The 27,169-nt window shown below is 44.1% G+C and overlaps 1 protein-coding gene across 4 annotated transcripts in view; it reads left to right on the top strand.

The window, feature by feature from the left end:
• LOC126108543 (GA-binding protein subunit beta-1-like) overlaps positions 1-27,169 on the top strand; it is a 144,105-nt gene that overhangs the window by 99,712 nt on the left and 17,224 nt on the right. For all 4 annotated transcript variants that reach the window (XM_049913830.1, XM_049913829.1, XM_049913831.1 and 1 more), the window contains exon 5: positions 20,505-20,654. In XM_049913830.1, the coding sequence (XP_049769787.1) occupies positions 20,505-20,654 (150 nt within the window). The remainder of the gene's footprint in view (positions 1-20,504; positions 20,655-27,169) is intronic.

The raw sequence follows: 27,169 nt of genomic DNA, 5'->3' as shown, positions 1-27,169 counted from the left end.
CACACAGGGAGAGGCTTTCATGACACTGTACTTTCTTCTTGGAGGACCCCCCTTCAACTCTGTGTCCATCCAGTTGCGAGCAGTTCTTTATCGAGTTACTGAAGGCCATCCACTGAATTCCGTGGTGTTCCCAGCTAACAGGGCCCTTTCTCTCCGATGAAAATGAAATGAGCGTATGGCATCATTGGCCGGGAGGTCCCTATGCAGGGAAGTTCGGCTGCCAAGTGTAAGTCCTATTTCGTTCACCCAACATTGGGCGACCAGCGAGCCGGTGACAAGGATAAAATGATGATGAGGACCAAACAACAGCCAGTTCCCAATCGGAGAAAAATGTCCATCCCAGCCAGGAAAGGAACCTGGGCCCACTTGAATGGGTGGCGAGCACGTTACCACCCAGCTAAGCAAGCGGGCTCAATGTACTGTAGTTACTGACCAGCCCTTAAGAGCGTCAGTATTTAGTATTTTATTAATTTTCAGCAAGTGCGACTGTATATATAGAAATAATCAGGTGCCACTTGCATAAAAGAAATTTAATTTCCTTAACTGCTTTCAGGCACTTAGTGCCCTTATTCAGAAGGTTATAACATGGAGTAATTTGCAAGTATCAACAATTTGAGAGACGCAGTATATTGCTGTAGTCTGGTGGTTCATAGTGCCTGTACGCAAACGGTATCAACAATACGCTTGTATGGAGCAGTACGCTGTATGTATCTCATTGCTGACACTCGTAAATACTGCGACGGGTATAAAGTTCTGATGAAGGGCACTAAGTGTCTCAAAAAAAGTCAAATATCCTTTATGCAACTGGTTGCTGATTATTTCTATGACGGCAATATTGATGAGACATGTAGATACAGCTATCCTTTAATATACACTGTATCAGAGTACAATAGTCCCTGCAAGTCCAGTGTCTAGTAATTTTCAAAAATTTCCCTTATTTTTCAAATAAGTTTAAGTATTTATGCAGTGATTAATGAACTACATAACAATTCCAATGCTTGTCTTTGAAATAGTAGTGCCTGCACAGCATGATCTGTTTCTCATTTTGTTGTATCTGGGCAGAAATGCATTTCCGTAATTGTGTGTGAAAATCAATGTTGGAAATAAAACATATACTACCACAGCTGGCCCTTCAAAATACCCTATTACAAATCAGAACATAATAAGTGAGTGGAAAGGACAGATCGAGGTGAGTGTGATACTTTCCTTCAATATGCGTTGGAGCCAAGTAACAGCAAAAACTCTCATTATAAAAACTATCAGGTTCACAAACTCTCATCCATTCAAAATTTAGGAAAATACATAATTTTAAAAAATGAAATGGGTATACGGCCACAACTTTCTCAGCTAAGAGAAAATGCAACTGCAATAATTTGGGAAAGGGCACTATAATGAAACAAATTTTAACATTGGCAATCAAACTCCCACATTTACAAAGACTTAATATTATGTACAATATTATGTATGACTTGTCTCTGATTAAATATAGCAAACCAGCAAGCGTAGAGCCACTGTGCTCATAAACTCTTAAGAGTCTGCATCTCGTGGTCTGCCTCTGGATCACAAGGTTTCCAGGTTCGATTCGCAGCTGGGTTTGGGATTTTCTCTGGCTGTGGACTGTGAGTCTGTGTTGTCCTCATCATTTCATCCTCATCATTATCGTTGTTGACAGAAGCTAGATTGCACTGTGTAAAAATTGGACTGTGACAAAATTGGGACTTTGTACAGGCGCTCATGACCTTGTAGTTGAGTGCCCCACAAACCAAATATCACCATCATCGTCAAACACTTAAGAGAACCAACTGCCCTAAGGCTAGCGACACCCAGCCGGTTTCTAGATCATAACTAGAGCCTCTCCAGGTAGTCAAGGGTAACCATCACTTTCTGTATGTGCCAAGAGGTGCGCAAGGGCCCACAACCTACAGCAGACTGCCTTAACGCTGTAGATCACTCGATGGCAGCCACTGCCACTGACAATACAAAGGCAGGAAAGCAAGCACGTCCAGAGCGTGGGGACAGTGTGCTATGGCTGGGTGTGCTCCTACAACAGTCAGCACACGTTGAAAAGTGGTGACGCGGGCGGGGGGGGGGGGGGGGAGCAGACCCCAGTGTTGCCGCTATGTGGGAGGCAGCTTCGTCCAGCAGGCGCTGCAGCACCGCTCAGCATAACGACCGGTGGAGGGGCGCTCTGGTGTTAAAAAGCATTGCAATGTTGATTAACCTGAGTCAACATAGTCTCCCCTGCCGAAACTGACAGCTAGTGGGGTGATGATGCAGCTGAAAGGACTCTGACTTTTGCATCAGTACTCTATGACAGCTGCTGCTATCACAATTGGAATCATAAAAAGACCAATAATCCCCATACTTATACATCTACATCATACACAGCAATCCACCTAATGGTGTGTGGTGGAGGGTACTTTTGGTACCACTATCAGATCCCTCCAACCCTGGTCCACTCGCGAATAGAGCGTGCGAAGAATGTTTGTCGGCCAGCATATGTATGGCTCTAATTTCTCGAATTTCCTCCTCGTAGTCAGTATGTGAGATGTATGTGGGAGGAAGTAATACATTGCCCAACTCCTCCTGAAATGTGCTGTCCCGAAATTGCAATAGTAAATGTCTCTGTGATGCACAACGCCTCTCCTCTTGTAACGTCTCACAGTGGAGTTTGTTTAGCATCTCCGTAATGCTCTCTTGCCCTCTAAACCATCCCGTAACGAAACGCGGCGTTCTTCGTTGGATCATGCCTCCCTTCTCTATCAAATCTACCTTACAGGGATGCCAGATATATGAACAATACTCAAGAAGAGGGCGAACAAGCGCCTTATAAGCCACTTCTTTCGTGGAAGGGTTACATTTTCTTAAGATTCTCCCTATGAATCTGAGTCTGGTATTTGCTTTTCCCACTACCTGTTTTATGTGGTCATCCACTTATGGTCGTTGGGGATAGTTACTCCTAGATATTTTACGGCAGAGGCTGTAAAATAAGGTATACCAAAATTTTAGAATAATCATGCAGTCACTATTTTGGCATGACCATATACTCTCCAGCTACTAAAGGCGTGGAAGGAATGACATCAAATAATTGTCTACACCTATTCACATACTCCGCAAGCCACCGAATGGTACGTGGCGGAGGGTACCCTGTACCATTACCAGTCGGGTTCTCTTCCGCTCCACTCGCAAACAAAGCGAGGGAGAAACGACTGTGTATGTGCCTCTGTATGAGCCCTGCTTTCTCTGTTTTTGTCTTCACGGTTATTACGCGAAATGTGCGTTGGCAGCTATAGAATAACTCTGCAATCAGCATCAAGTATCGGTTCTCTTAATTTTTCACGCTAGTGCTCCTCGGAAAGAACTTCACATTACCTCACAGTGACTCCCATTTGCAACACCGTAACACTTGCGTGTTGTTTGAGCCTACCAGTAAAAGATCTAGCAGAGCGTTTTGGAATTGCTTCGACGTCCTCTTTTAATCTGACCTCGTGTGGATCCGAAAAACTCGAACAGTATTCAACAATGGGTCGCACTCGACTCCTCCTTTACACATGGACCATATTTTCCTAGAATTCGCCAAATAAACCAAAGTCAACCATCCACCTTCCATACTACACTCTTTACATGCTCATTCGACTTCATATTGCTTTGCAACGTTACCCCAAGATATTTAATCGACGTAACCATGCCAATCAGAACACTGCTAGTACTATATTCGAACATTATGGGTTTGGTTTTCCTACTCATCTACGAGGGCAGTTCAATAAGTAATGCAACACATTTTTTTTCTCGGCCAATTTTGGTTGAAAAAACCGGAAATTTCTTGTGGAATATTTTCAGACATTCCCGCTTCGTCTCGTATAGTTTCATTGACTTCCGACAGGTGGCAGCGCTGTACGGAGCTGTTAAAATGGCGTCTGTAACGGATGTGCGTTGCAAACAACGGGCAGTGATCGAGTTTCTTTTGGCGGAAAACCAGGGCATCTCAGATATTCATAGGCGCTTGCAGAATGTCTACGGTGATCTGGCAGTGGACAAAAGCACGGTGAGTCGTTGGGCAAAGCGTGTGTCATCATCGCCGCAAGGTCAAGCAAGACTGTCTGATCTCCCGCGCGCGGGCCGGTCGTGCACAGCTGTGACTCCTGCAATGGCGGAGCGTGCGAACACATTCGTTCGAGATGATCGACGGATCACCATCAAACAACTCAGTGCTCAACTTGACATCTCTGTTGGTAGTGCTGTCACAATTGTTCACCAGCTGGGATATTCAAAGGTTTGTTCCCGCTGGGTCCCTCGTTGTCTAACCGAACACCATAAAGAGCAAAGGAGAACCATCTGTGCGGAATTGCTTGCTCGTCATGTGGCTGAGGGTGACAATTTCTTGTCAAAGATTGTTACAGGCGATGAAACATGGGTTCATCACTTCGAACCTGAAACAAAACGGCAATCAATGGAGTGGCGCCACACCCACTCCCCTACCAAGAAAAAGTTTAAAGCAATACCCTCAGCCGGTAAAGTCACGGTTACAGTCTTCTGCGACGCTGAAGGGGTTATACTGTTCGATGTCCTTCCCCGTGGTCAAACGATCAACTCTGAAGTGTATTGTGCTACTCTTCAGAAATTGAAGAAACGACTTCAGCGTGTTCGTAGGCACAAAAATCTGAACGAACTTCTCCTTCTTCGTGACAACGCAAGACCTCACACAAGTCTTCGCACCCGAGAGGAGCTCACAAAACTTCAGTGGACTGTTCTTCCTCATGCACCCTACAGCCCCGATCTCGCACCGTCGGATTTCCATATGTTTGGCCCAATGAAGGACGCAATCCGTGGGAGGCACTACGCGGATGATGAAGAAGTTATTGATGCAGTACGACGTTGGCTCCGACATCGACCAGTGGAATGGTACCGTGCAGGCATACAGGCCCTCATTTCAAGGTGGCGTAAGGCCGTAGCATTGAATGGAGATTACGTTGAAAAATAGTGTTGTGTAGCTAAAAGATTGGGGAATAACCTGGTGTATTTCAATGCTGAATGAAACAACCCCTGTTTCAGAAAAAAAATGTGTTGCATTACTTATTGAACTGCCCTCGTACATTAACTTACGTGTTTTTACATTTAGAGCCAGCTGCTATTGATCACACCGACTAGAAATTTTGTCTAAGTCATCCTGTCTCCTCCTACAGTCACTCGAAGTCGGTGCCTTCCCGTACGCCACAGCATCATCAGGAAACAGCCGCGGACTGCAGCTTGCCCTGTCCGCCAGACCTTTTATGTACACAGAAAGTAACAGCGGCCTCATTGCGCTTCTCTGGGACACTCCTAACAATATCACCGTCTCAAACTCGCCGTCGGGGACGACGTACTGGGTTCCTTTCTTAAGAAGTCTTCAAGTGACTCAAATACGTGGGAACCCATCCCTCACGCTTGTACTTTCGTTAACAGTCGCTAGTGTGACACTGCGTCAGATGCTTCACGGAAATATGTAACTATGGAATCCGTACGTTTCACGCATTCTTCAGCCAACTGATGTCAGAGTTAATCATCTGTAATTTTCAGGGTCCGTTCTTTTACACTTACGGTATGTGATCAAAAGTATCCAGACCCCTTGCAGAAAATGACTTACAAGTTCGGGGCACCCTCCATCGGTAATGCTGGAATTCAGTATGATGCTGTCCCACCCTTAGCCTTGATTACAGTTTCCACTCTCGGAGGCATACTTTCAATCAGGAGCTGGAAGGTTTCTTGAGGAATGGCAGCCCATTCTTAACGCACTGCTGCACTGAGGAGAGGTATCGATGTCGTTCGGCGAAGCCTGACACCAATTCGGCGTTCCAAAACATCGCAAAGGTGTTCTAAAGGAGGAGGACTCTGTGCAGGCCACTCCATTACAGGGATGTTATTGTAGTGTAACCACTCCGCCACAGGCTGTGCATTAAGAACAGTTGCTCGATCGTGTTGAAACATGCAATCGCCACCCCTGAATTGGTCTTCAACAGTGGGAAGCAAGAGGGTGCTCAAAACATCAGTGTAGGTCTGTGCCGAGTTAGTCGCAGGTGAAACAACAAGGGGTGCAAGCCCCTACATGAAAAGCATGACCGGAACATAAGAGAATTGCCTCCGAATTTTACTGTTGGCACTACACACGCTAGCAGATCACGTTCACCTGTCATTTGCCGGACCCACACCCTGCCATCGGATCGCCACATTGTGTACCGTGATTCGACGTTCCACACAACATTTTTCCGCTGTTCAGTCGTGCAATGTTTACGCTGCTTACAGCAAGCGAGGCGTCGTTTGGCATTTACAGTCGTGATGTTTGGCTTAGGAGCAGCCGCTCGGCAATGAAGTCCTAGTGTCCTCAGCTCCCACCTAACTATCATAGTACTTGCAGTGGATCCTGATGCAGTCTGGAATGTCTGTGTTATGGTCTGGATGGACGTCTGCCTATTACACAGTACGATCCTCTTCAACTATCGGTGGTCTCTGACAGTCAGCAGACGAGATCGGCCTGTACGCTTTTGTGCTGTACGTGTCCCTTCACGTTTCCACTTCACTATCACATCGGAAACAGTGCACCTAGATATGTCGAGGAGTGTGTAAATCTCGCGTCCAGACATATGGCACAAGTGTCACCCAATCACCTGACCACATTCGATGTCCGTGCGGTCCGTGGAGTGTCCCATTCTGCTCTCTCACGATGTCTGATGACTATTGAGAACGCTGATATGGCAGCACAATGCACCTAATATGAAAAAACGTATTTTTTTTAGGTGTGTCCGGACACTTTTGATCACATAGTGTAGTTTACATTTCTCGAGAGCGTGAATAGAACTGCCAGTGTCTCCAGCTCATATACAGAATAGTTGGCTTACCACTGGAGAGAGCTACATGAAGCATATGCCTCAGATTGTTTCCTGACTACCTCTCCTGACTACCCATTCCTACAAACCGACGGCCACAGCTCCTGACGTGGTGGATTCGGTTTGAACAAAATTCTAGGAAAGTTTGGAACATCTTTAAAGAAGACCACATGTAGGACGCTGGTGCCATCTATTCTGGAGTACTGCTCGAGTGATTGTGATCCGAACCAGGTCAGATTAAAGATAGACATCAGAGCAGTTCAGAGGTGGGCTGCTAGGTTCGTTACTGGTAGTTTTAAGCAACATGCAAATGGTAGGGAGGTGCTTGGGGAACTCAACTGGTTGTTCTTTACGTGGAACACTATTGAGAAAATTTAGAGGAACAAATTTATGGAAGTAATTTATCACCCCAACAAAACGGGCCACTGCTTCTTACATTTTAAGCTCTGGTTTAAGAATAAACTGCCTTTCTTCGACTCTGTAATACCTTGATCACAAACAATATGAACTATGAATGAGGTTTCTAGCTGAGCAAAGTAACTTTGGAAGGTTTAACCATAAACGCAGTCCTACGCAACAGCTGAAGCACCTCCATGATGTGGCCTACTTGTCTCTGAAACGTCTCATTGAAGATCACCAAATAATGAAAATGATGATAGGCAGAGCAGAAGTTAAGGTCAGAAAAATCTTATCCAATACATCAAGCAGCGCCCGCTACTGTAGACAACCCAGATCAGACTCTATTAAAATCGAACAGTGAGTAAACCGTTGTACAGGCTGTGGCAGGCTTAGATTCCTCAGCCAGTGACATTTGATAATAGGCTTCGTGTAGGTCAAAGGTAGTGACGACCTTTGCCCCTTATAACTATGAGAACCATGACTGAAAATAAGGAAGGGTTCAAGATTGAAGAACTACTTTCTCATGCAGGGCCCAATAGTAAACATCTGGTATCACCCTGCCATGTGGCTTAGGCATCATAAACATACAGGTTTGGGGGGGGGGGGGGGAAATTGGATTGCTTCCTAACACGCTTCCATAGCATCTCATCTGAACGCGCCTTAGGTGGGGGGCAGTCTGTTTGGGAATGCTTTGCGAGAATATTGCCTGTAAATTCAGTAATGTTCTTTGCTCCTCTAACCAAATCTAGTCTGTCAATAAGCACATCCCTAAATCCTACACATAAACCCACAATCTGTTTATTCAGCAGGAGTGTTACAAGTAATAATTTGGAAAATCGGTGTTGACTGAACTGGTAAATTGTATTTGACGCCCTGCTCTTCGATTCACCATATGCTTACAAAACTAAAGAATTTCAGGTCTGGAGACTCAAAATAAAACTTTCCTTGATTCCACTGAGGAACTAATCCAGATTTACGGATTGACAACATTTGATAGCTGACACAGAGAAATTATATTCTATCTTAACTTTGAATTTCAACATAAAAACACCAATACGGATCTCAACATTAGTAGTTCCCAAAACCCACAGTTCCGTAGAATTGGCCAGCTTACAGGACTCCACCAGATCCGAAAGTCCTGGAAAATGCGGGGAGTTTACACCGTTCACAATAAGCGGAAAACCAAACTGCGCTGATAAAAGAAACAGAACTTTCAATACCGAGAGAGCCACAAGCAGGCTCTTCTTTCATAGCCAAGGACTCGGACATTAGGCCTTCTGCATGATTCTTCTTTAATTCTTTCTTCGAATTCATCAACAATATTTTCCTTACAAAATAATTTTTATATAGACTCACACACGTACTGGCTTTATTTACAAAGTACTATTTTTGATGACTTTTGACTGTCACCTGCATTAATGATAGAACCTGGTTACTACATTTCCCATATAAGCACTACATTCAATATATCAAGCATTTCTTTTAGTATATTTACATTTCAATGAATCAGCTCTTTCTGTGTACAATATATACAGTTCTTTCAATATATTTGGCATTTCGTTAATGGTTTCTGTTCTGTTTACGCTGTATACAGGGGAAACATGGACAAGCACCAGCTGGTGAAGAAACATTGAAACAAGACACTGTGCTCTTCATGAATATTTGTGGAATATTCCAGCTCTACCCTTAGACCATATCCCTCACCACAATCCTCAGTTTCATGGATCTCATACTTCAAACTGTCGATTTTCTTCTTGGACAGCCACTAGAACCCTTCAAAAGGTATACTTCATTACATGGACTGTTTATATGGATGCTTGACAACCAGGTAAAGGTTGTAATTGAAATTGCCAGATGGCCTGTACTCCTCCTCACTTATTTATGAGTTATTCACCCTGGCGTATCTTGCCATGAACTGGCAAATCCCCAGTGATTCTCACATTTTAAGAAGAGCAACATATCAGTATTGGTCAGCAGAACAATGTTGACAAACATCTTCCTGAACATTGCATCCCACGAAAGCCCAGGTGCCATCAAGTGGAAGGCAGTATCCAAAAAGCATATGCCCATGTGTACACTCCAGAACTTCTTGAATATTTCTGTGAGCAGGTGTATGTCAGCGTTCCACATCATCTGGCATATTCTTTAAATCAGTGATGCCAAACTCCAGACAAATATTAACCTTGTACTCATACTCTACATCCGTTATGATAATGCTTATTATTTCACTGGAGAATGCGGCTGAGCTGGCAATGTGGTTTCATTGATTCTCTCCATTGGTGATGTCATGTATCAGTACCACATCATGGGCATCACAGCAATTGAATTGCAAGTTTCTGTCTGACTCCGATAGTGATCCCATGGAATTTGGAGGACCAAGCCATAGCGGCCACTGAACTATGTGTTCAGCAGGTGTACTTCGAGTGCTCTCTGCGGCTGCAATACGGGATGGCTAGTGACAGTGGCTCAGCCTGCTCGCACTTGGAGCCTCTACGTTATGGATGCCATTCCGATTCGGCCAAGTCACGGCTCCCACGTCATAGTTGTTGCTATTGTATGAGCTGAGCTCTATATCTTATTGCATCATTTGTAATAAGTCTTTGCATATTTGGTGAAATACAAGTGAAGTAAATCTTCTGTTTGCTGTGTTACTTGTTCACTTATCACTTCTGCTCCCGTCCAGCTTACTTATGACAATGGCTGCCGCCTGCCTCTGTAGCCCACCTTTCTACATCTACATCTACATCCACACTCCGCAAGCCACCTGACGGTGTGTGGCGGAGGGTACCTTCAGTACCTCTATCGGTTCTCCCTTCTATTCCAGTCTCGTATTGTTCGTGGAAAGAAGGATTGTCGGTATGCCTCTGTGTGGGCTCTAATCTCTCTGATTTTATCCTCATGGTCTTTTCGCGAGATACACGTAGGAGGGAGCAACATACTGCTTGACTCTTCGGTGAAGGTATGTTCTCGAAACTTTGACAAAAGCCCGTACCGAGCTACTGAGCGTCTCTCCTGCAGAGTCTTCCACTGGAGTTTATCTATCATCTCCGTAACGCTTTCGCGATTACTAAATGATCCTGTAACGAAGCGCGCTGCTCTCCGTTGGATCTTCTCTATGTCTTGTATCAACCCTATCTGGTACGGATCCCACACTGCTGAGCAGTATTCAAGCGCTTCCTTGCCACTTTGGATGAAGGCATATAGAACACCATAGAATCCAAGTATTTATAAGGAAACCCACTCTTCTTCGTCACAAGGTGAAACTTCGATCATCTGGAACTGTGGCTCTGGTGATTTGCATATCCTCAAAATGCATTGTCTCAGTATGTATCTAAAGAGACACAAGCATTAAGTGAAGCGAATCCATGAAGGAAAGCATTATTCTTGGCATGATTCTCTTTGAAAATGAGAAGTACCTTTCAGCAGTGCTAGGAATGACACAGACCTTATCAGCTTTCAACGAGAAGTCACCCAAGTACTGAACCAAAAAGTGATTATCATACCCAATCAAATGGTGTAAAAAGATGGGTATTTGCCATGGCAGCTGGTACTTCCAAATGCATGTGTTGTGAGGTGCTCCAATGAATTTCCCTGTTAGAGATTCCTCATCTCTATCAAACAGCAGCCCACAAATACATCAATCAAATGCAATCTCATACAACAGATCATTCTACTCTGAGTTGGTCATCGGGACGTTGTCAGTATGTGCATAATCAGCTTACCACACAAGTTCTTAGAAGTCAGCGAGCAACCATCTCTCGCAGGATTTTCCCCAACATAGATTTGAGTTTGTTGAGACTAGAGTCATACATGCATGCAATGTATTATGCAGCTGCATATGGTACAAGCCATTCTATGAAGATATTATGGAAGGTAGGGGGATCGCCTTCAGAATGTGTCACAGGAACTATGAGGCACTCGAGAACGGTGTACATAACTAAGGAACATCGCTTTTGGTGGTGGTCGTACTTACGTTTTAAGAACTTTTTCTGTTCGGTAGGTTTTTCCACATGTACCAGTTCATGGATTGGGCAGTCAATGAAGTGTCTTTCAAGACACTCCCTCTTGGTGAATGAATTGAGACATCTATTTCAGAAATTTCGTGTACCACAATGTTTGAAAATGTGGGCAAAAACAAGCGTGGCATGTGTTTTATCCAAAATGCACTCAGAGATTACAGACCTGTAAACTTGATGAAGTAGCGGGGTCCCATTGCTTTAGGCTTCACTTAATTGTTGTTCAAGAGCTGCTCATGGTCGTGTTCATTGTCTGGGTTATTATCTCCAAGCGTGCACACATGAATCGCATAACTGAAATTGTGCATCTCAAATTTTGGAATGTCCTACAGATTTACAGAAAATGCTGAGGACACTACGAGGGCGGGGGACATGAGATGTTTTGTATGTATTCGAATGATATACATGACTAGGGCAATTTCTATTGCTGACCATAAGGACAATGTAAAGCAATATACATCCTTCAAAATGGTTCAAATGGCTCTGAGCACTATGGGACTCAACTGCTGTGGTCATAAGTCCCCTAGAACTTAGAACTACTTAAACCTAACTAACCTAAGGAGAGCACACAACACCCAGCCATCACGAGGCAGAGAAAATCCCTGACCCCGCCGGGAATCGAACCCGGGTACCCGGGCGTGGGAAGCGAGAACGCTACAGCACGACCACGAGATGCAGGCCAATATACATCCTCTTTGGCAGTATTCCAGACATAAAAGCACGCATGTTTAGCAGCGACATCTTCTGGAAGAGAGTTGTAACTGGACCTCTAATACTCGGATCACAGCCATGTGAGTAAAAGTCATGGTGGAGTACGTTTCTGAGTGCCTCACCAGATCCTCTTCCTTCAGAAAAAAGGCCCAACATAAAACTCTTAATAGAAGTTCTGAACTACTCTGCGACCAACTCACCTCGTGATACCATGACAGTTCACCTCCATATTTTGACGACGCTGCTCTCCTCAAAACTATTTAATGATTCAGGGAGTGCGTCAGCTTACAGTACAGAACTGCTTTGCACTTAGTGGCGGGATACTGTCGACGTATCCAGGGAACTCCCTTTCCAAAACTACTTCACAAGCATGAAGGAAAGTGGCAGGATCTCGGTAGCACACATTCAGATTGTCAGTCTGAGCAGATGAGATAATTTCCGAAATGCACTAGTGATCACTGAGTAGTGCAGTACCGCAGAAGTACTTACTCTCTAATCCTCAATAGCACAGATGTGAGTACTGCAGCTACTAGACACGACTCGGTATCAAGGCGATCTCTGGTGGTGATGCTTGCGAGATGGGCAAGGTCGCTGAGAGCACTTTCAAGATAATGGAAAACAGGCTGGAACTGAACTGCTGTGCCACAGGCAGGTCTGAAACTTTGAGGGCCAGTGCTGCACCACAGATGTCACTAGGCCTGGAATCCCTCTGCCTCGTGGTCAGCCATAAGTACATCACCACAGCCATCATTGGGGCAGCCTGCTGCTGCAAAGACCAGATGCTACTGACGCTGCTCCTCTTGCTGGTGCTGTGGGTACATCGTGGGCGGCTGTGGAGCATGCTGGATCATCATGGGTCGACCAGCTGCTGTTTGACAAACATGTCCACCACATTACCTCTCCCACATATCACATACAAAGACAGAAGGAGGAACCAATGTTAATTATCATACATAATTTCAAAAAACAGAGTATATAGGGGTCTATCCTGTTTCTACGTACATTCAAAATTAGCAGTGTCTCTCAACCGGCCAGGCTGCATCATAGACGGCGGGAGAACTGCTGGTTGGCAGGGCTGCTGCACAGCCAGATGCAGCTGCACCATAGTCAGTGGGCCTGCTGCTGCTACATGTGCAAGTCTACCACCCAGCACCTACTCCATATAATCTGCACAAAGAGAAGGAGGAAAAGTATATAGGATCATGTATAATTTTTATAAAAGGAAGATATATGTTGATGTCTATAGTGTTTCTAATAACGTTCAGAGTTAAGTGCCTCTGAATAAGTCAAAGGGAATTTATTGGTCGCTACCTCCAACAAAAGTTGGTCAACCTGGATACGTGCATCGAGTGCACAAGCAAACACAGAATAGAACACATAACATTAGTAATCAATGCATGCAGTTGTGTTTGTTGCCGGCCGCGGTGGTCTAGCGGTTCTGGCGCTGCAGTCCGGAACCGTGGGACTGCTATGGTCGCAGGTTCGAATCCTGCTTTGGGAATGGGTGTGTGTGATGTCCTTAGGTTACTTAGGTTTAAGTAGTTCTAAGTTCTAGGGGACTTATGACATAAGATGTTGAGTTCCATAGTGCTCAGAGCCATTTGAACCATTTTTTGTGTTTGTTGATGGAAGAATAATGAGGACAACTACTTGATATATTTTCTATTTGATAGCCAACATCATGCTCCATGAAGAAATGTTGAAGAAAAGGGTCAAGAAATTCACCTGGTACTCATTGATGAGTGCACTTACAAGCAGACAAGGACACATACCATTAGCAGCACTAGAACGCAATTTTTTGTCTTGGGTGGTAGGAGAACTACTGCTCTTATCTGTGGTATTCGACGTTTGGTGTTGTCCGCCATGGGGTGGGCTCGGGAGGTATCTCCGGCCTAGTGTTCTCATCAGTAATGAGAATGGTACACTGAGTTGGAGTCAAGCCAGTTATTACTGGACTCAGCTGTGGCACTGGATACATCCCCAGTTCCTTGATCTGACTGAAGATTTCTGCAAAAGACAGAAATAAAAAGGGTATTGTTAGACATCTGTGCACATGCACATATGGAGAGTGAGAGAGGGGAGAGAAACTCGCAGTCACTTTCACATGAATCAGAATTTAATCAGAAGCCTTCCTCAGGAGTACAAAGCTGCCTAACCATATCCTGAACTGCACTGGCGCTCAATATAGGCGACAGGATGCTCAGAACTGCAATGGGTGGAGGAGAAGGAAACTTGCCTGACAGGAAGTTATAAAAGAAGGAAACACACACATACACAGAGAAGAGAGCTGAAATTACTTCTGTATACCTATGTTGAAAGCAGCAACACAGCGCTTCATAATGCTGAAAGGGTCTAGGGTTGAAGAAGAACGGTTGTAACAGCAGTGGGAAAGAATGGAAGGACAGCAACTGTTGAGAAGCACAAACTAACCAGTTTGCTCAATACATAATGAGGGAGAGGAATGGTGGGATAGCAAGTTGAGAACCACCAGTGAGTAGCTCTGAGGAGATGACACCTGTCAAGTAGGTGAGTGCCACCCATTCCAGGAACACATCACTGCCTGGTCGAATCGACTCCTGTATTCATAGGTATGGGTGACTCAGAACTTGTCTGCAGTATCCCATGATCAACATAATAATTTATTTTCCCACAACATTGTGGCAGCACTATCAAGCTTGTGTCATGGGCGTAGCCTCCACACAGCACTGGTGGTTGTATGTTTCAGTGTGGGTGCACAGTATACCGCACTATGTGGGCTACCGAGCACCCGGTGGTGAATAAAATACTCCAGAGGTTGTAGAAGCAATGAGCAGTGGTCACAACCTGGCAACAGCATAGCGGCCACCACTAGGTGGAGAGTCTTACGCATGCAAGCAGCTAACATAGGTTAGTTTCGACCTGTTCTGGGCTCTGGCCAAGTGCTGGCTACTACCTGAAGAGTACTGCCCACACACTACCATGATACTCCTGGAGGCCACCATGATCCTGGCAGCCAGTCGCGTGACAGTGCCCTCACCCATCTGAGGCGCTGAATGCTTATATACAACATAGCTATGATGCCTAGGAAGAACATACGTTTTCCAGAAGAGGTGTGTACCTCAGTTCATTTATTAGATGATTGGCCACTTACCTTGTACAGAGAGGCTCATGTAGGTCCTTGGATGCAGGCAGCTGTCATTAATCGCTTTTCCACCATCAGCCAGATGCTTTCTCGGTATCATTCCAGGTTCACTGAAATTGTATCCAACAGGATGAAGCTCGACTGGCAGTTTATCGAGAATGCCACCACCACCTCCACTGATTACCGTACTAGCACTCATGGAAAGTTACTGCGTTATCTGTGGTTTGCACACCCTGTAGTACCGCAGTTTTGAGCATTCACTCAGCTGATTAGTAATTATTAAAACCAAAGACATTTCACTAACGTGCTGTTCGCTCTGTCCTTAGATTCTACGAGAAACACATTTAACCCGGAACTTTTGTGCCATTCCTCTGTGTAAAAACTTCCTGCAATTTCTTCACCAGCGCCTTTCTTTACGGTGTGTTGTTCCCTGTGCTGTGGACACTATAAAGGTCTCCATTGAGCAGCTAGGAAAGTAAGACTTCTGAGACAAAATTTTGTATTTTGAAATAAGCACTAAATCACCTACTATGACTTTCTGACTGCGTGGATTCACCATCTTAATCCTCTTGTATGCTATATTCAGAACTCCATTATCACGTGCATGGACAGCTGTCGTCAGTTGGATTATACGCTCCAATAATTTGTTGGAGAATGTCTCGACATGTGTGCAAGCCATCCACATATGGTTCTTAATGGTTAACTCCTGCCAAACAGCCCATAAAGGCCCAATAATACCGACTGGCCAACGTGTCATCCTCAGCCCACATGCGTCACTGGATTTGGATACAGATGGGCATGTGGTCAGCACACCAATCTCCCAGCCGTTATCAGGTTATAAGACCGGAGCAACTACTTCTCAGTCAAGTGGCTCCTCAGTCAAGTAGCTGCTCAGCAGACCAGATGGTCACCCATCCAAGAGATAGCCCAACCTGACAGCGCTTTACGTCGTTGATCTTATGGGAACTACAGTTGCCACTGAGGCAAGGCCTTTGTTTCTGCTCATACGCTCTCCAATACTCGCTTTCATGTGGGAGAATGTTGAATAGTGGTTTATCCCTTATTGCTCCATTACCAGCTTGATGTCCTTGTTGTAATATTCACCTGTGATCATTCTGCAGTTTGTCTGGTCACCAATTCCTACAGTTCTGAAGCAATTATTCGAACGCCTGCACCACATTACTCCCTGTCTTTGCCTTCAGAGGAGCTGCCCAGGAAAATTTGGAACACATATCTGTGATCATTAAGATATATTTCAACCTGCCTTCATTCATGAGTTTTCTGTTGCATCCACGAGATCGGCCTGTCATAGATCATCAAAATAATGTATTATAGCTCTTCTGCCCTGAAAGATTCTGCGATAGCACTCGTGAAGTTTACAGATCACTGTCTCCACTATTATTGTTCAGCAATGAGACTTTGTCGTAGCTCTGAGATGATTGATATTCCATTCGTGTGCACTGTATTCACTGCTGCTGATGCCGTCAGTAGTCGGAGCCGATACATGTTTTCGTTAGGATCATTGTAATACATATACTCCACAGGTAATTTATGCATTTTATGCTGAATGTCAAAGGTATGCTGCTTAACAATGGTCTAATAATGTTAGTGTACATCCTACTGTTTATGATTTTTAATGGTCTTTTTGGGGTATTCCCTTTTGTACGGTAGTCATACGTAATATGTCAGCAATATTTTTCTTTCAGCAAATACTTTTAAAGGTTTGATGGTTTTAGGTCCACTAAACCAGATGTCCATTCACACACCCTTGTCTTTAAGGTGTTCTTCGTTAAGCTTATATGTAGCTTTCCCTAAATACAGGGATGATTTCGACTGCCCACTCCTTCTTCTGCTTCCTCTTCTTCTTCTTCTTCTTCTTCTTCTTCTTCTTCTAATTCTCTTTCTTCTTCTACTACTACCACTACCACCATTCGCCACCACCACCAAGAAGTGTTAAATACTTCCGGTTTCGGGTCTAAACGTTTCAGAGAGACACTTTTCACTATCCAGCTATCCCCAGAGACGCAATTTATGGCGAGTAGCTTTCAACACCTGTAGGACAATGTGTTTTGTTGGTATCCTGCTGCCTACTGATCAAACTTCGAGACAGAATGCAACTTACTTACTGTGGGGTTCTGCCATTGAACTCAACTGTTGTAGCCGCTGCCTTGATAATGCCCTCCAATACCGCTAACCTTTTGCTGAGTGTTTGCTCACTTGAGTGGAGTCTGTCATTCGGCTGGGATTCCCCTTTCAGAGCTGCTGCCTCTACGCAGTTATCCTAATCTGACACTGAAGGTCTCGATTTTTCTGTTGATGAGCCCACTGCAGCCATGCAAACTTGAACATAGCCTACAGTATACCGACACGATTACAGTTTGGTACACTGCCTTTTATACAGAATCTCGTCGAAGTTTTGCCTATATCGCCACTCGTTCAGTTTCTTCATTTTATCAATAATCATAAAATCATATTGCCAGTTATCTCATCAATCCCAACATTTCAGCAAGTGACATGTCGGTTCCTTCATGAGTTTGGTAAACGTACTTGAAATTCAGATTGTCCTACCTGAAAGGTTTGCAGTATCCCGGATCAAATGTTTTTGGACCCATGAGTATGTCTGGCTGAAATTCAGTATATCAACTAGCGTCTATGAGCAAAGAATAAATACTTTCTGATTTCATTCTGATTCCTCACTGCAATATAGTCAAATTCGAACACACTATTTGACTTCACTTTTTCAGGGGGTGGACTATCGACTCTTTCGCTGAACGTTTCGTACATAGATTCCACCTTAAGCGATTCAACTGGTCATAGGTAGGCCACACCACACGTTTTCTGAACCATAACCAGAGCCTTTCTGATGATCAGGGCCACTGAGCATTTCCTGTGCATGCAAAGAGATAAACCAGGATTCACAACCCCCGAACAGGGTACACGCTGCTGTTGACGATGCAGACATGGAAAATCAATGTAATCCGGCGGCGTAGACGCCGTCGATGGTAGCTTTTGGTTGAAAGCTGATGGAGTGAGTACCTCATGTGGTCACTCAACAGCAGAAAGCTTCGTTTCAGAGGCGCAACAGTCATACTGGCCAAACTGCCACCCAATATGACATGCAGCAGATGTGTGTGTGGGTGTTCTGAAACTTGGTGACGACTCTGAGTTGGTACACCAACACATTACCTGTAGACGTTATTATACTTGCAGTATTCAGAAGTGTTGGTCAGAGAAGCACTTAATAAATTAAATAGAATCTGTGTTGGTGTTCCTAACCATCAACTTCACCACCGCCTCATGCTTCACACACTAATGCACGGTAGGAGTCCATCTGCTTATCATAACATCAATGTCTCGTATAACGTTCGATTATCATATCCTCCACTTCGTGTCAATGATAAATTCATAGCCCAATTTTTCTACATGATGTGTCCGCCTCAATAGCTGAGGAGTCAGCGCGTCAGAATGACATGCTAAGGGGCCTGGGTTCGATTCCTGGCATCGTCAGAGATTTCCTCCGCTGAAGGACTGGGTATTGTGTTGTTTTTATCATCAATATCATCATCTGATCCCCATCGACGCTCAAGTCGCCGAAGTGGTGTCAACTAAGAAGACTTACACCAGGCGACTGGTCCACACAATGGGAGGCCCTAGCCACACGACATTTCACTACATTAACTAATGAAAAAAAAACACACACACACACATACAAACTTTCTTCAGTGGTTATACTTCACATCCCAGACATTAGCGTCTATCTCCACTGCCAAAATTCACAGATTGCTTTAAGGATTTCTTATGTGCAATCGCTGTTTCATGTGTCCTTACTGAAATGTGCTTTGATAGTTGTATTGGATAACCTCTTTCTCATTAATTTCTTCCATATTAACTCCTTCCTCCTCCAGGAAATCCCCCAATCACAGTCTGATAGTGAGAGTACACTGAATACAGTAATGAAACAGAATTTTTAATTTCAGCAGAGTGACACCCTCTTGTCAGTTACCAGGCATCCACAGTCTCAGCTTTCCTTACTGAAGTTCCTCAAATACTCATTAGACTTTACAGTCATTTGATGCTCAATGTTCACCTGCTTAGTGAGAGTTCTCATTGGCCAGCGTAAATTAAATCTGTTTCTTTCTTTTTCGTAAGAATAGCTTCATACAAGAAGTTCTCTGCCTTGTTTAACATCCGTGTCTCTAACAGCCAGGTGTCTAACGCAGAACCGACATAGACCATCTGATGATCACAATATCACATTAACATTATCATGAGAAGGAAAGTAGCTACTCACCACATAGCAGCGATGCTGAGTCACAGATACGCACTACAGAAAGACTCTCAAAATTAAGGCTTTTGGCCATTGGCTTTCGTCAACAATAGATACACATACGCATACACACACAGTCACGCAAACGCAACTCACAAACACGACCGCAGTCTCACGCATCTGAGGCCACACTGGGAGCAGCAGCACCAGTGCATGATGGGAGTGGCGACTGGGTGGGGGAAAGGAGGAGGCCATGGGCAGGGAGACTTCCTGACGCTGCAGTCGTGTTTGTGAGTTGTGTTTGCATGACTGTGTGTGTATCCGTACGTGTGTCTATTGTTGACAAAAGCCAATGGCCGAAAGCTTTAATTGTGAGCGTCTTTTTGTAGTGCGTATCTGTGACTCAGCATCTCTGCTATATGGTGAGTAGCTACTTTCCTTCTCACGGAAGTGTTACATTCCATCCTAGATTTTCCATTGTTTGATAGTATCACATGAATGATATTTAAAGGCTACAGCCATTGTAATATTACTCATGTTGTAGATATGCATTCAAACTTTGCTGCCCAGTAGTTGCTATATCAGTGCAGCATAAGTATAGGCCTTTGCGTATACCGTTTATCTGTGGTTTATTTCCTACATACTGTGGTCTGATACGCTAAGCTGGTGATATGGGAAATTCAGGAGGAAAAATGTGTGAATTGATTACCTCAGTGGTGTCCAACTGCTTAGCTCAGTGGTACCTTGCATGCCTCCAATGCAGTGGGCCCAGGTTTAATTCCCGGCAGGGATGGACATTTTCCCCACTCGTCGGATTGGATGTTGTGTTGTCCGAATCATCATCCTCATCACCAGCACGCAAGTCGCCCAATGTGGCGTCGACTGAAATAAGACTTGCACTCGGCGGCTGAACTTCCCCAGATGGGGCCTCCCAGCCAACAATGCCATATGATCATTTTCTTGTACTTCAGTGGCAAGCCATTCATCTTAGTAGAGCGACTGCTGTCGTTGGCACCGTGTGTTGTATTATTTGTGTTTGGACAAGCCCTCAGCAGCACTGTCTATGGCCGGCTGGGTGCTACCTATCCACCATGTCAAAACTCCTTCACACACTGCTTGTCTCTGTACAGTGTTCCAGCCACCCCAGAGAGCACACTGGCAGCCAGCACTCTGCCGCACAGCGACTACGGCGACCACAGCAGGACTCCTGTCGCAACGGCGCCGACGACAACCGCCCACACCACACCTGCAGCTGGTGACACCACCGTCTCTCGCCTGCAGTGAGTTCAGTCTCTATACGAGCACATTTTACACCTTCAGAGTGGAACTTGTCCAGTTTCAAGTCTGAGTGTCATACATTTGATTCTCCATTTTCTCTTGATTGAGCACGTGGGTTATGACCAGTTATGAACATGGATACTTCATTAGACTCAGTGAAATGTGGGTGTTGAAATTTCCTGGCAGATTAAAACTGTGTGCCAGGTCGAGGCTCGAACTCAGAAACTTTGTCTGGCGCGCGGGATTAGCCGTGCTGTCTAAGGCGCTGCAGTCTTGGACTGTGCAGCTGGTCCTGGCAGAGGTTCGAGTCCTCCCTCGGGCATGGGTGTGTGTTTGTCCTAAGGATAATTTAGGTTAAGTAGTGTGTAAGCTAGGGGACTGATGACCTTAGCAGTTAAGTCCCATAAGATTTCACCAAAAAAAACTTTGTCTTTTGCTGACAAGAGCTCTATGGTCTGAGGTACCTGAGCGTGACTCACAACCCGTCTTCATAGCTTTACTTGCACCAGTACCTCGTCTCCTGTCTTCCAAACTTCACAGACGCTCTCCAGCATAAGTTGCAAGACCAGCACCACTCTGTAGTGGATTGCCCGCTGACATGAAACATCCAGGCAGATTAAAACTGTGTTCATTCAGCGATGCTGCCTCCTTGTGGTCTGACATCGTCGATTTGATCCATGATGACGGGAATGCCAGCTCTGACGCCCCCATGCAGATTGACATGGGGCCAACATAGGACGCTGTTTACGTCAAGTTTCTACCTTATAAGGCCTGGGAACAATGCTAAAAATTGAACAACAGTACTACACACTCCCCAGCCATTCTGCCACTCACAGAGAACTGCACTTCCAGCTAATTACATACCTGTTGATGATGTGTATGTGTATGAAGTTATATTGAAATCGCACCAAGTCTTCTTGATGCATCACTTTCTCTTTCATTTTATTTGTGATTGTGATTTTCAGCAAGTGTAGTATTATTTTTTCAGGATAAAATTCAGCCATCAGTTGCTAATAAGTTTTATTACACTTTACCGGTCTCGACAAATCAATTTGTCATCTTCAGAAGCTTACAAAATTACTGTTATTATAAATCTTTAGACCTTGACTCTACATTTATGTGAAGCATGAAAAGTATATTACAGAAAAATACAACTTCAAAGATTTTGTGACTACAGCTACATCGCTTCATATTTATTTTATATGTGACATGTAAGTATTGTTTCTTTCTTGTACTGTTAGTCAGTACTTAACATATACCAAAAAAATGTCGCATAATTTTTGTACTTATGTTATAGGCCAGTTTGAATGTTTGCCAAAACTAGGTCAAAAGACTTAATATTTGCGAACGAGGGGTTTTATTGCTTTAATTTTACTTTGAAAACAGTCGCTGACCACGCAGCCATGTTTAAATCTTTAATATTACAGAAACTTACTTAATGTGTGTTTAGCAGATGTCAATATCTCTTTCATAGAAGCATACTGCCATGGTATGTCTAGAAATGACATATTATGCGTGATTATTTTAAACACATTTTATGCTTCACATAAATGTATAGCCAAGGTCTATGGTATGCATAAATTTGTACACATCTAAAGATGACAAATTAATTTATCGAAACCTGTACAGCACCACAAAATATATTTGCAACTGATGACTGAATTTCGCCCTGGAAGTAAGTCAAATTTTTGTCTGGCAGTGCATTACGAATTTTGAAATGGGAGCCTGGTAACAATTTACTTACCAGTTTTTTTTGTTTCTACCTCCCTCTTTGGACTCATAGAGTGAACAGCGTTCAGTTTCGACACTCAGTGCCATACCTTTCCTTCAAAATTGAGTAACTGCTATTTATTCTTACTGTAAGACAAATTATTGCCTAGTTTGTTTTATATTATGCGAAATCTGTGCATAATGATTTGAAGAGATCCTGTTTATTTGCTGCCTACTCACTTTGTCATGCAATATTAAAGTACTATGATAAAGACATAACGCGATGTGCAGTTGTCACTTTAAAGTGGCCCAATTAGCCCCAGTCCCCTTGTGTTCTCAGAGCACTCGGATGTTCTTTACCACTTTCTACGCAACCTGTAGTCCCAAAGAAATGACGTCATACATGGTAACGTCCTCTCATAATATATCACTGTTATAATACACTGCGGGAAAAAATAGTGCACCACTTAAGAAGTTTCCATTTAGTTCAAGCTTTACTGTTGCAACAGTGCATATGGAGTACATGAAATGATTACACTTGATAGCACAGACAGTTCTGTGGTACCAGGTATCGACCACGGTGAAACACCCACATTTGTACATGGTTTAGCCTCCACTGCACCAATGTAGGTGCTGACTCTTGCGTCCAGTCAACTGAACAGATGGCGAATACCGTCCTGGGGTATGTTATGCCACATCAGCTCGACCTGTTCGTGTAATTGTGTAAGAGTTGTTAGTTGACGAGTCTCGTAATTCACTTCGTGTCCCATCATATCGCATACTTGCTCCATAGGAGGTTTGTCCGGGTATTATGCCGGGAGGGAAGTTGCTCCGTTTCTTACAGAGCGTTTCGGCGTAATATGAAGCGCCGCCACATCGGCCAGGAACATTACGGCAGAGAGGGCTGTGAGGCGGCGTCAGCCAATAGCACGCTGACGGACGTACAGCACTGATACAAGAGCGCCCTCTACACGAGGAGAATACAAGCGCTGCTCTGCCTGGCTGTGGCCTGTGTTGAACTCGAGCCGACCTACAAACGCTACAGCAGTGACGTAAAAACTGTATTCGTTCACTTGTATTACGAATTGTGTGTGCTGAAGAGCTTGCTTATGTTCATCTATCGCCCCTTGCTTGCGCTACGTCAAAATCTAGTTAAATTTTATAATGAACTCCATTAATACGATTTGGTTGAATTATTGTCTAGCGATCCGAGGAAGCAGCTTTCCTAGGCACCCTATGTTAGATGAGTGGGCAGAATACAGAACTGAGCATATTGAGATTTACAGGCAAGATGCTGGTGTGCATTGTCCTGTTGGAATAACACATCATATTTATGATGCAAGAATGGAAAAAGAAAATGTCTAACAACATTCTGCTAATACTGAGTGCTGAGTAGCGTTCCTTTCAGAAACGCCTAAGGTGAACGAGAACTGCAGCTTGTCACAACCTAGACCATAACATCTGGGGTAGGATCAGAGTGTCTTGCACGAATACACTCTACAATGTAGCACTCACAAGATCTATATTGTATGCACAACCAACACTTCCATGCTGGCATAATCCACTTTCATCGCTGGAGAACACAATGCGCCATTCCCTGCTCCAAACGATCCTCTGACAGCACCACTCGAGTCATGCATATGCATGTCGATCGTGTTCACAAATGGAAGATGGGCTAAAGGTGTCCATGCCTGCAGCCCCACTGCAAATAACCACAACAGTACATGTTGACACATATGGGCTCACAAGATCTCTTGTCTGTAGTGTGGTTGCTGTACGATCCACCACTGCTGCCCATACAATACTACGATCCAGATGGGCGTCTGTGCTGCATGGCCATCCAAGACTTCATCTATGAGTGTGAGAATACTCAGCTGACTACCGATATCTGCATTGAAAGCAATTGCTGCCGTACGTCCAACATATGTGGCAGTTCTCTAAAAGGACAATCCCACCACTCAAAAGCCCACAATTTGACCCCTTCCAAATTCGCTCAGTTGGCTGCAGGAAGAACAAGTGTGTCTCTGTGACATCATTGTCTGCTTGCTTAAAACGTTTGTACCACTCTGAACCTTCTGGCTGTGAGTATTCATTGTTATGGGGTACAGTCAGATGGCACCCTATTAGCTATGGCGCTAAGCTATATATTGCCCGATGACACTGAAACCATTATCAGTACATCCACTATCCACCATTTGGTACATGCCATCGCTGGTCAAAACCGACGTTGTCTTTCTAGGTGTCTGGCAGAGTATGTCCTCTTCTGTTTTTATTTTTAGTTTCTTCATACTTTAGATTTATTTTTTTGTTTCCTTTAGATACCAGGCATGGAAAAACACAAAGTGATATGTAGCAACTAAGATCTGACCATCTGTGTGTCCTACAGAAGCATCGATGACACACAAGCTAAAACCATCAGCTGATGAAAATAGTGCTACATTCAGTACATATGCTACACGATGTTGTCAAACATATCCAGACACCACGAAACACATACGTTTGTACTTCCACCTACAACCAGGTGCTGCATGACGCTCCATGGAACTCACAGACTTCGAAAGTGCTCAGGTGACTGGGTGTAACTAGTGTCATACGTCTGTACGCAAGATTTCCACACTTCTGAACATCCCTAGGTCCACTGTTTCCGATATGATAGTGAAGGTGATTTTGTCGAAATTCTGAAGGGGCGCCGTCTTTGACGAAGTGCTGGAAAGGAGCTGTGAAGTCCCTTAAGTCTGATGAAAAATATTTGCACATTATCTTTTTTTAAGAATGGAGCGGCTCTAAGTGAAATGAGATTCAACTGGTGATTATAGCAATGAATGTTGCATGGGGGCGTAATTAAATAAAAAATGAAAATGCAAATAATTTTAGTAGCTGTAAGTGCGATTACGCAAGTCTCGTAAACGGCTGGCCCTGACTAGTATTATTACGCAATCTGACTGCATAGAATAACAACAAAGAATGAAAGAAAATTTTCGTTAACACAGTTAATTAATTAAGTCCCCAGCAACTATAAAATCTACAAAGCCAACAAAGCACAAGTGTAGCTGTTCTGTATGTGGTAGTATGACTCAACGCACATCTGGCACGGTTCTTCTTCAACAAGACAAGAATTTTTAAATACCAATTATACTGACGTGAGAAAAGAAAATTAGAAATACTATAATTGCGCAAGAAAACCAGAATTACACTCTAATACAAGAACACAAGCCAGATGCTTTGTTGACTGAACCTGTAATGATACATTATTTGAGATACAGAAATATTAAAAAGAAAAAACAGGGAATTTGTTACCTTCATATATATTGACGAAAAGCACTCAGATCATTACAATATCTCCATTGGAACAACATCTGCTATCTCTCCCATCAAACCACTGCATAAAACATGGAACAACACTCTCCACTACCACATCTCACTCCGACTTCACGACCAGCAGTGTCCACCACAACTTCTCGGCAAGCACTGCCTGCACCACTTCTCAATAATCACTGCCAGTGGAAGCGGCGGAACAATACTCTCTGGCGCGATCTCTGGCGCTGTGGCTCAGTGTAGCCACCTTTCAATGTTTGAAGCACAAGGGATTTTGCAGCTCCATCCAGTCATACTCGCTGTGTGACAAGTAGGTCACGTTCGTGCACATGTTGGGAGCCAATGCTGCTCTGCATACTCCCAGCCTTACCTTCAACTACTAGGTGGCTTGAGTACGGTGTTGCCAAGAATTGCCTCCGTTCTCCGCACTCCAACCCCCATCAACCCCTCCGAAACGCCAAGGTCCACTTTTGCAGGCCTGGTGCAGTCCAAGTCGCCGTCAGCACTTTTCGTCTCACTCCGCCCTTAAGTCTGATGAAAAATATTCGCCCATTTTATTTTTTAATTCAAAGTAGCTTTAAGTGTAATCAGACTGAACTGCTGATCATAGCAATGAATGTTTAAAGGACAGGTGATTTTGCAGCTTGTGTCTGCTCATCCAGTCGAACTTGCAGTGTGACGAGTAGGTCATGTTCGTCCACATGTTGGGAGCGAATGCTGCTCTGCATACTCCTGGCTTCACCTTCAACTATCAGGTGGCTCCAGTACAGTGTTGTCAAGAATTGCCTCCACACTCCGCACTCCCCGCTCGACCACTCTGGAACGCCCAGGTCCGCGTTTGCAATCCCAGCGCAACCCAAGTCACTGTCAGCATATTTTAGTCCTCCTACACTGCTTTCGGTGCTCAGTGCAAATGTTCCCTGAAAACTGTCTTCAGCGACTAGTTCAACAACCCACAAGCAATGAAAATATTTTAGATGTCGAAACTAAAGTTGGGTGTGATCTTACAGATAGTATCATTAGGGAATGATACTTGAGATCATTAAGTCATTGCAGCGCCAATGATAACTGAAGTTCATCAAGAAGATATGGAGAGTATTTAACCTGGACAGCTCATTAAGTAGTACAATTGTTAGCATCCTACTCAGATAATTAATAGACATTATTTAGTTCCGATTGAAATGACATAGAGGAATTTTGAGTAAAGTGTAGACTGACTGTAAATCGTCCAAGGGAGGTGTTGTTCTTGTTGTGGTCTTCAGTCCCAAGACTGGTTTGATGCAGTTTTCCATGCTACTCGATCCTATGCAAGCTTCTTCATTTTCGTGTAACTACTACAACCTACATCCTTCTGAATATGCTTAGTGTATTTATCTCTTGGTCTCCCTCTACCATTTTTACCCTCCACGCTTCCCTCCGGTACTAAATTGCTGATCCCTTGATGCCTCAGAACATGTCCTAACAACGAACCCTTCTTCTACTCAAGTTGCGC

This window comes from Schistocerca cancellata, chromosome 11 (assembly GCF_023864275.1).
Source record: "Schistocerca cancellata isolate TAMUIC-IGC-003103 chromosome 11, iqSchCanc2.1, whole genome shotgun sequence".
NCBI lineage: Eukaryota > Metazoa > Arthropoda > Insecta > Orthoptera > Acrididae > Schistocerca > Schistocerca cancellata.
The sequence above is the reverse complement of the archived record's forward strand: the minus strand, read 5'-3'. Positions and strand labels throughout refer to the sequence as shown.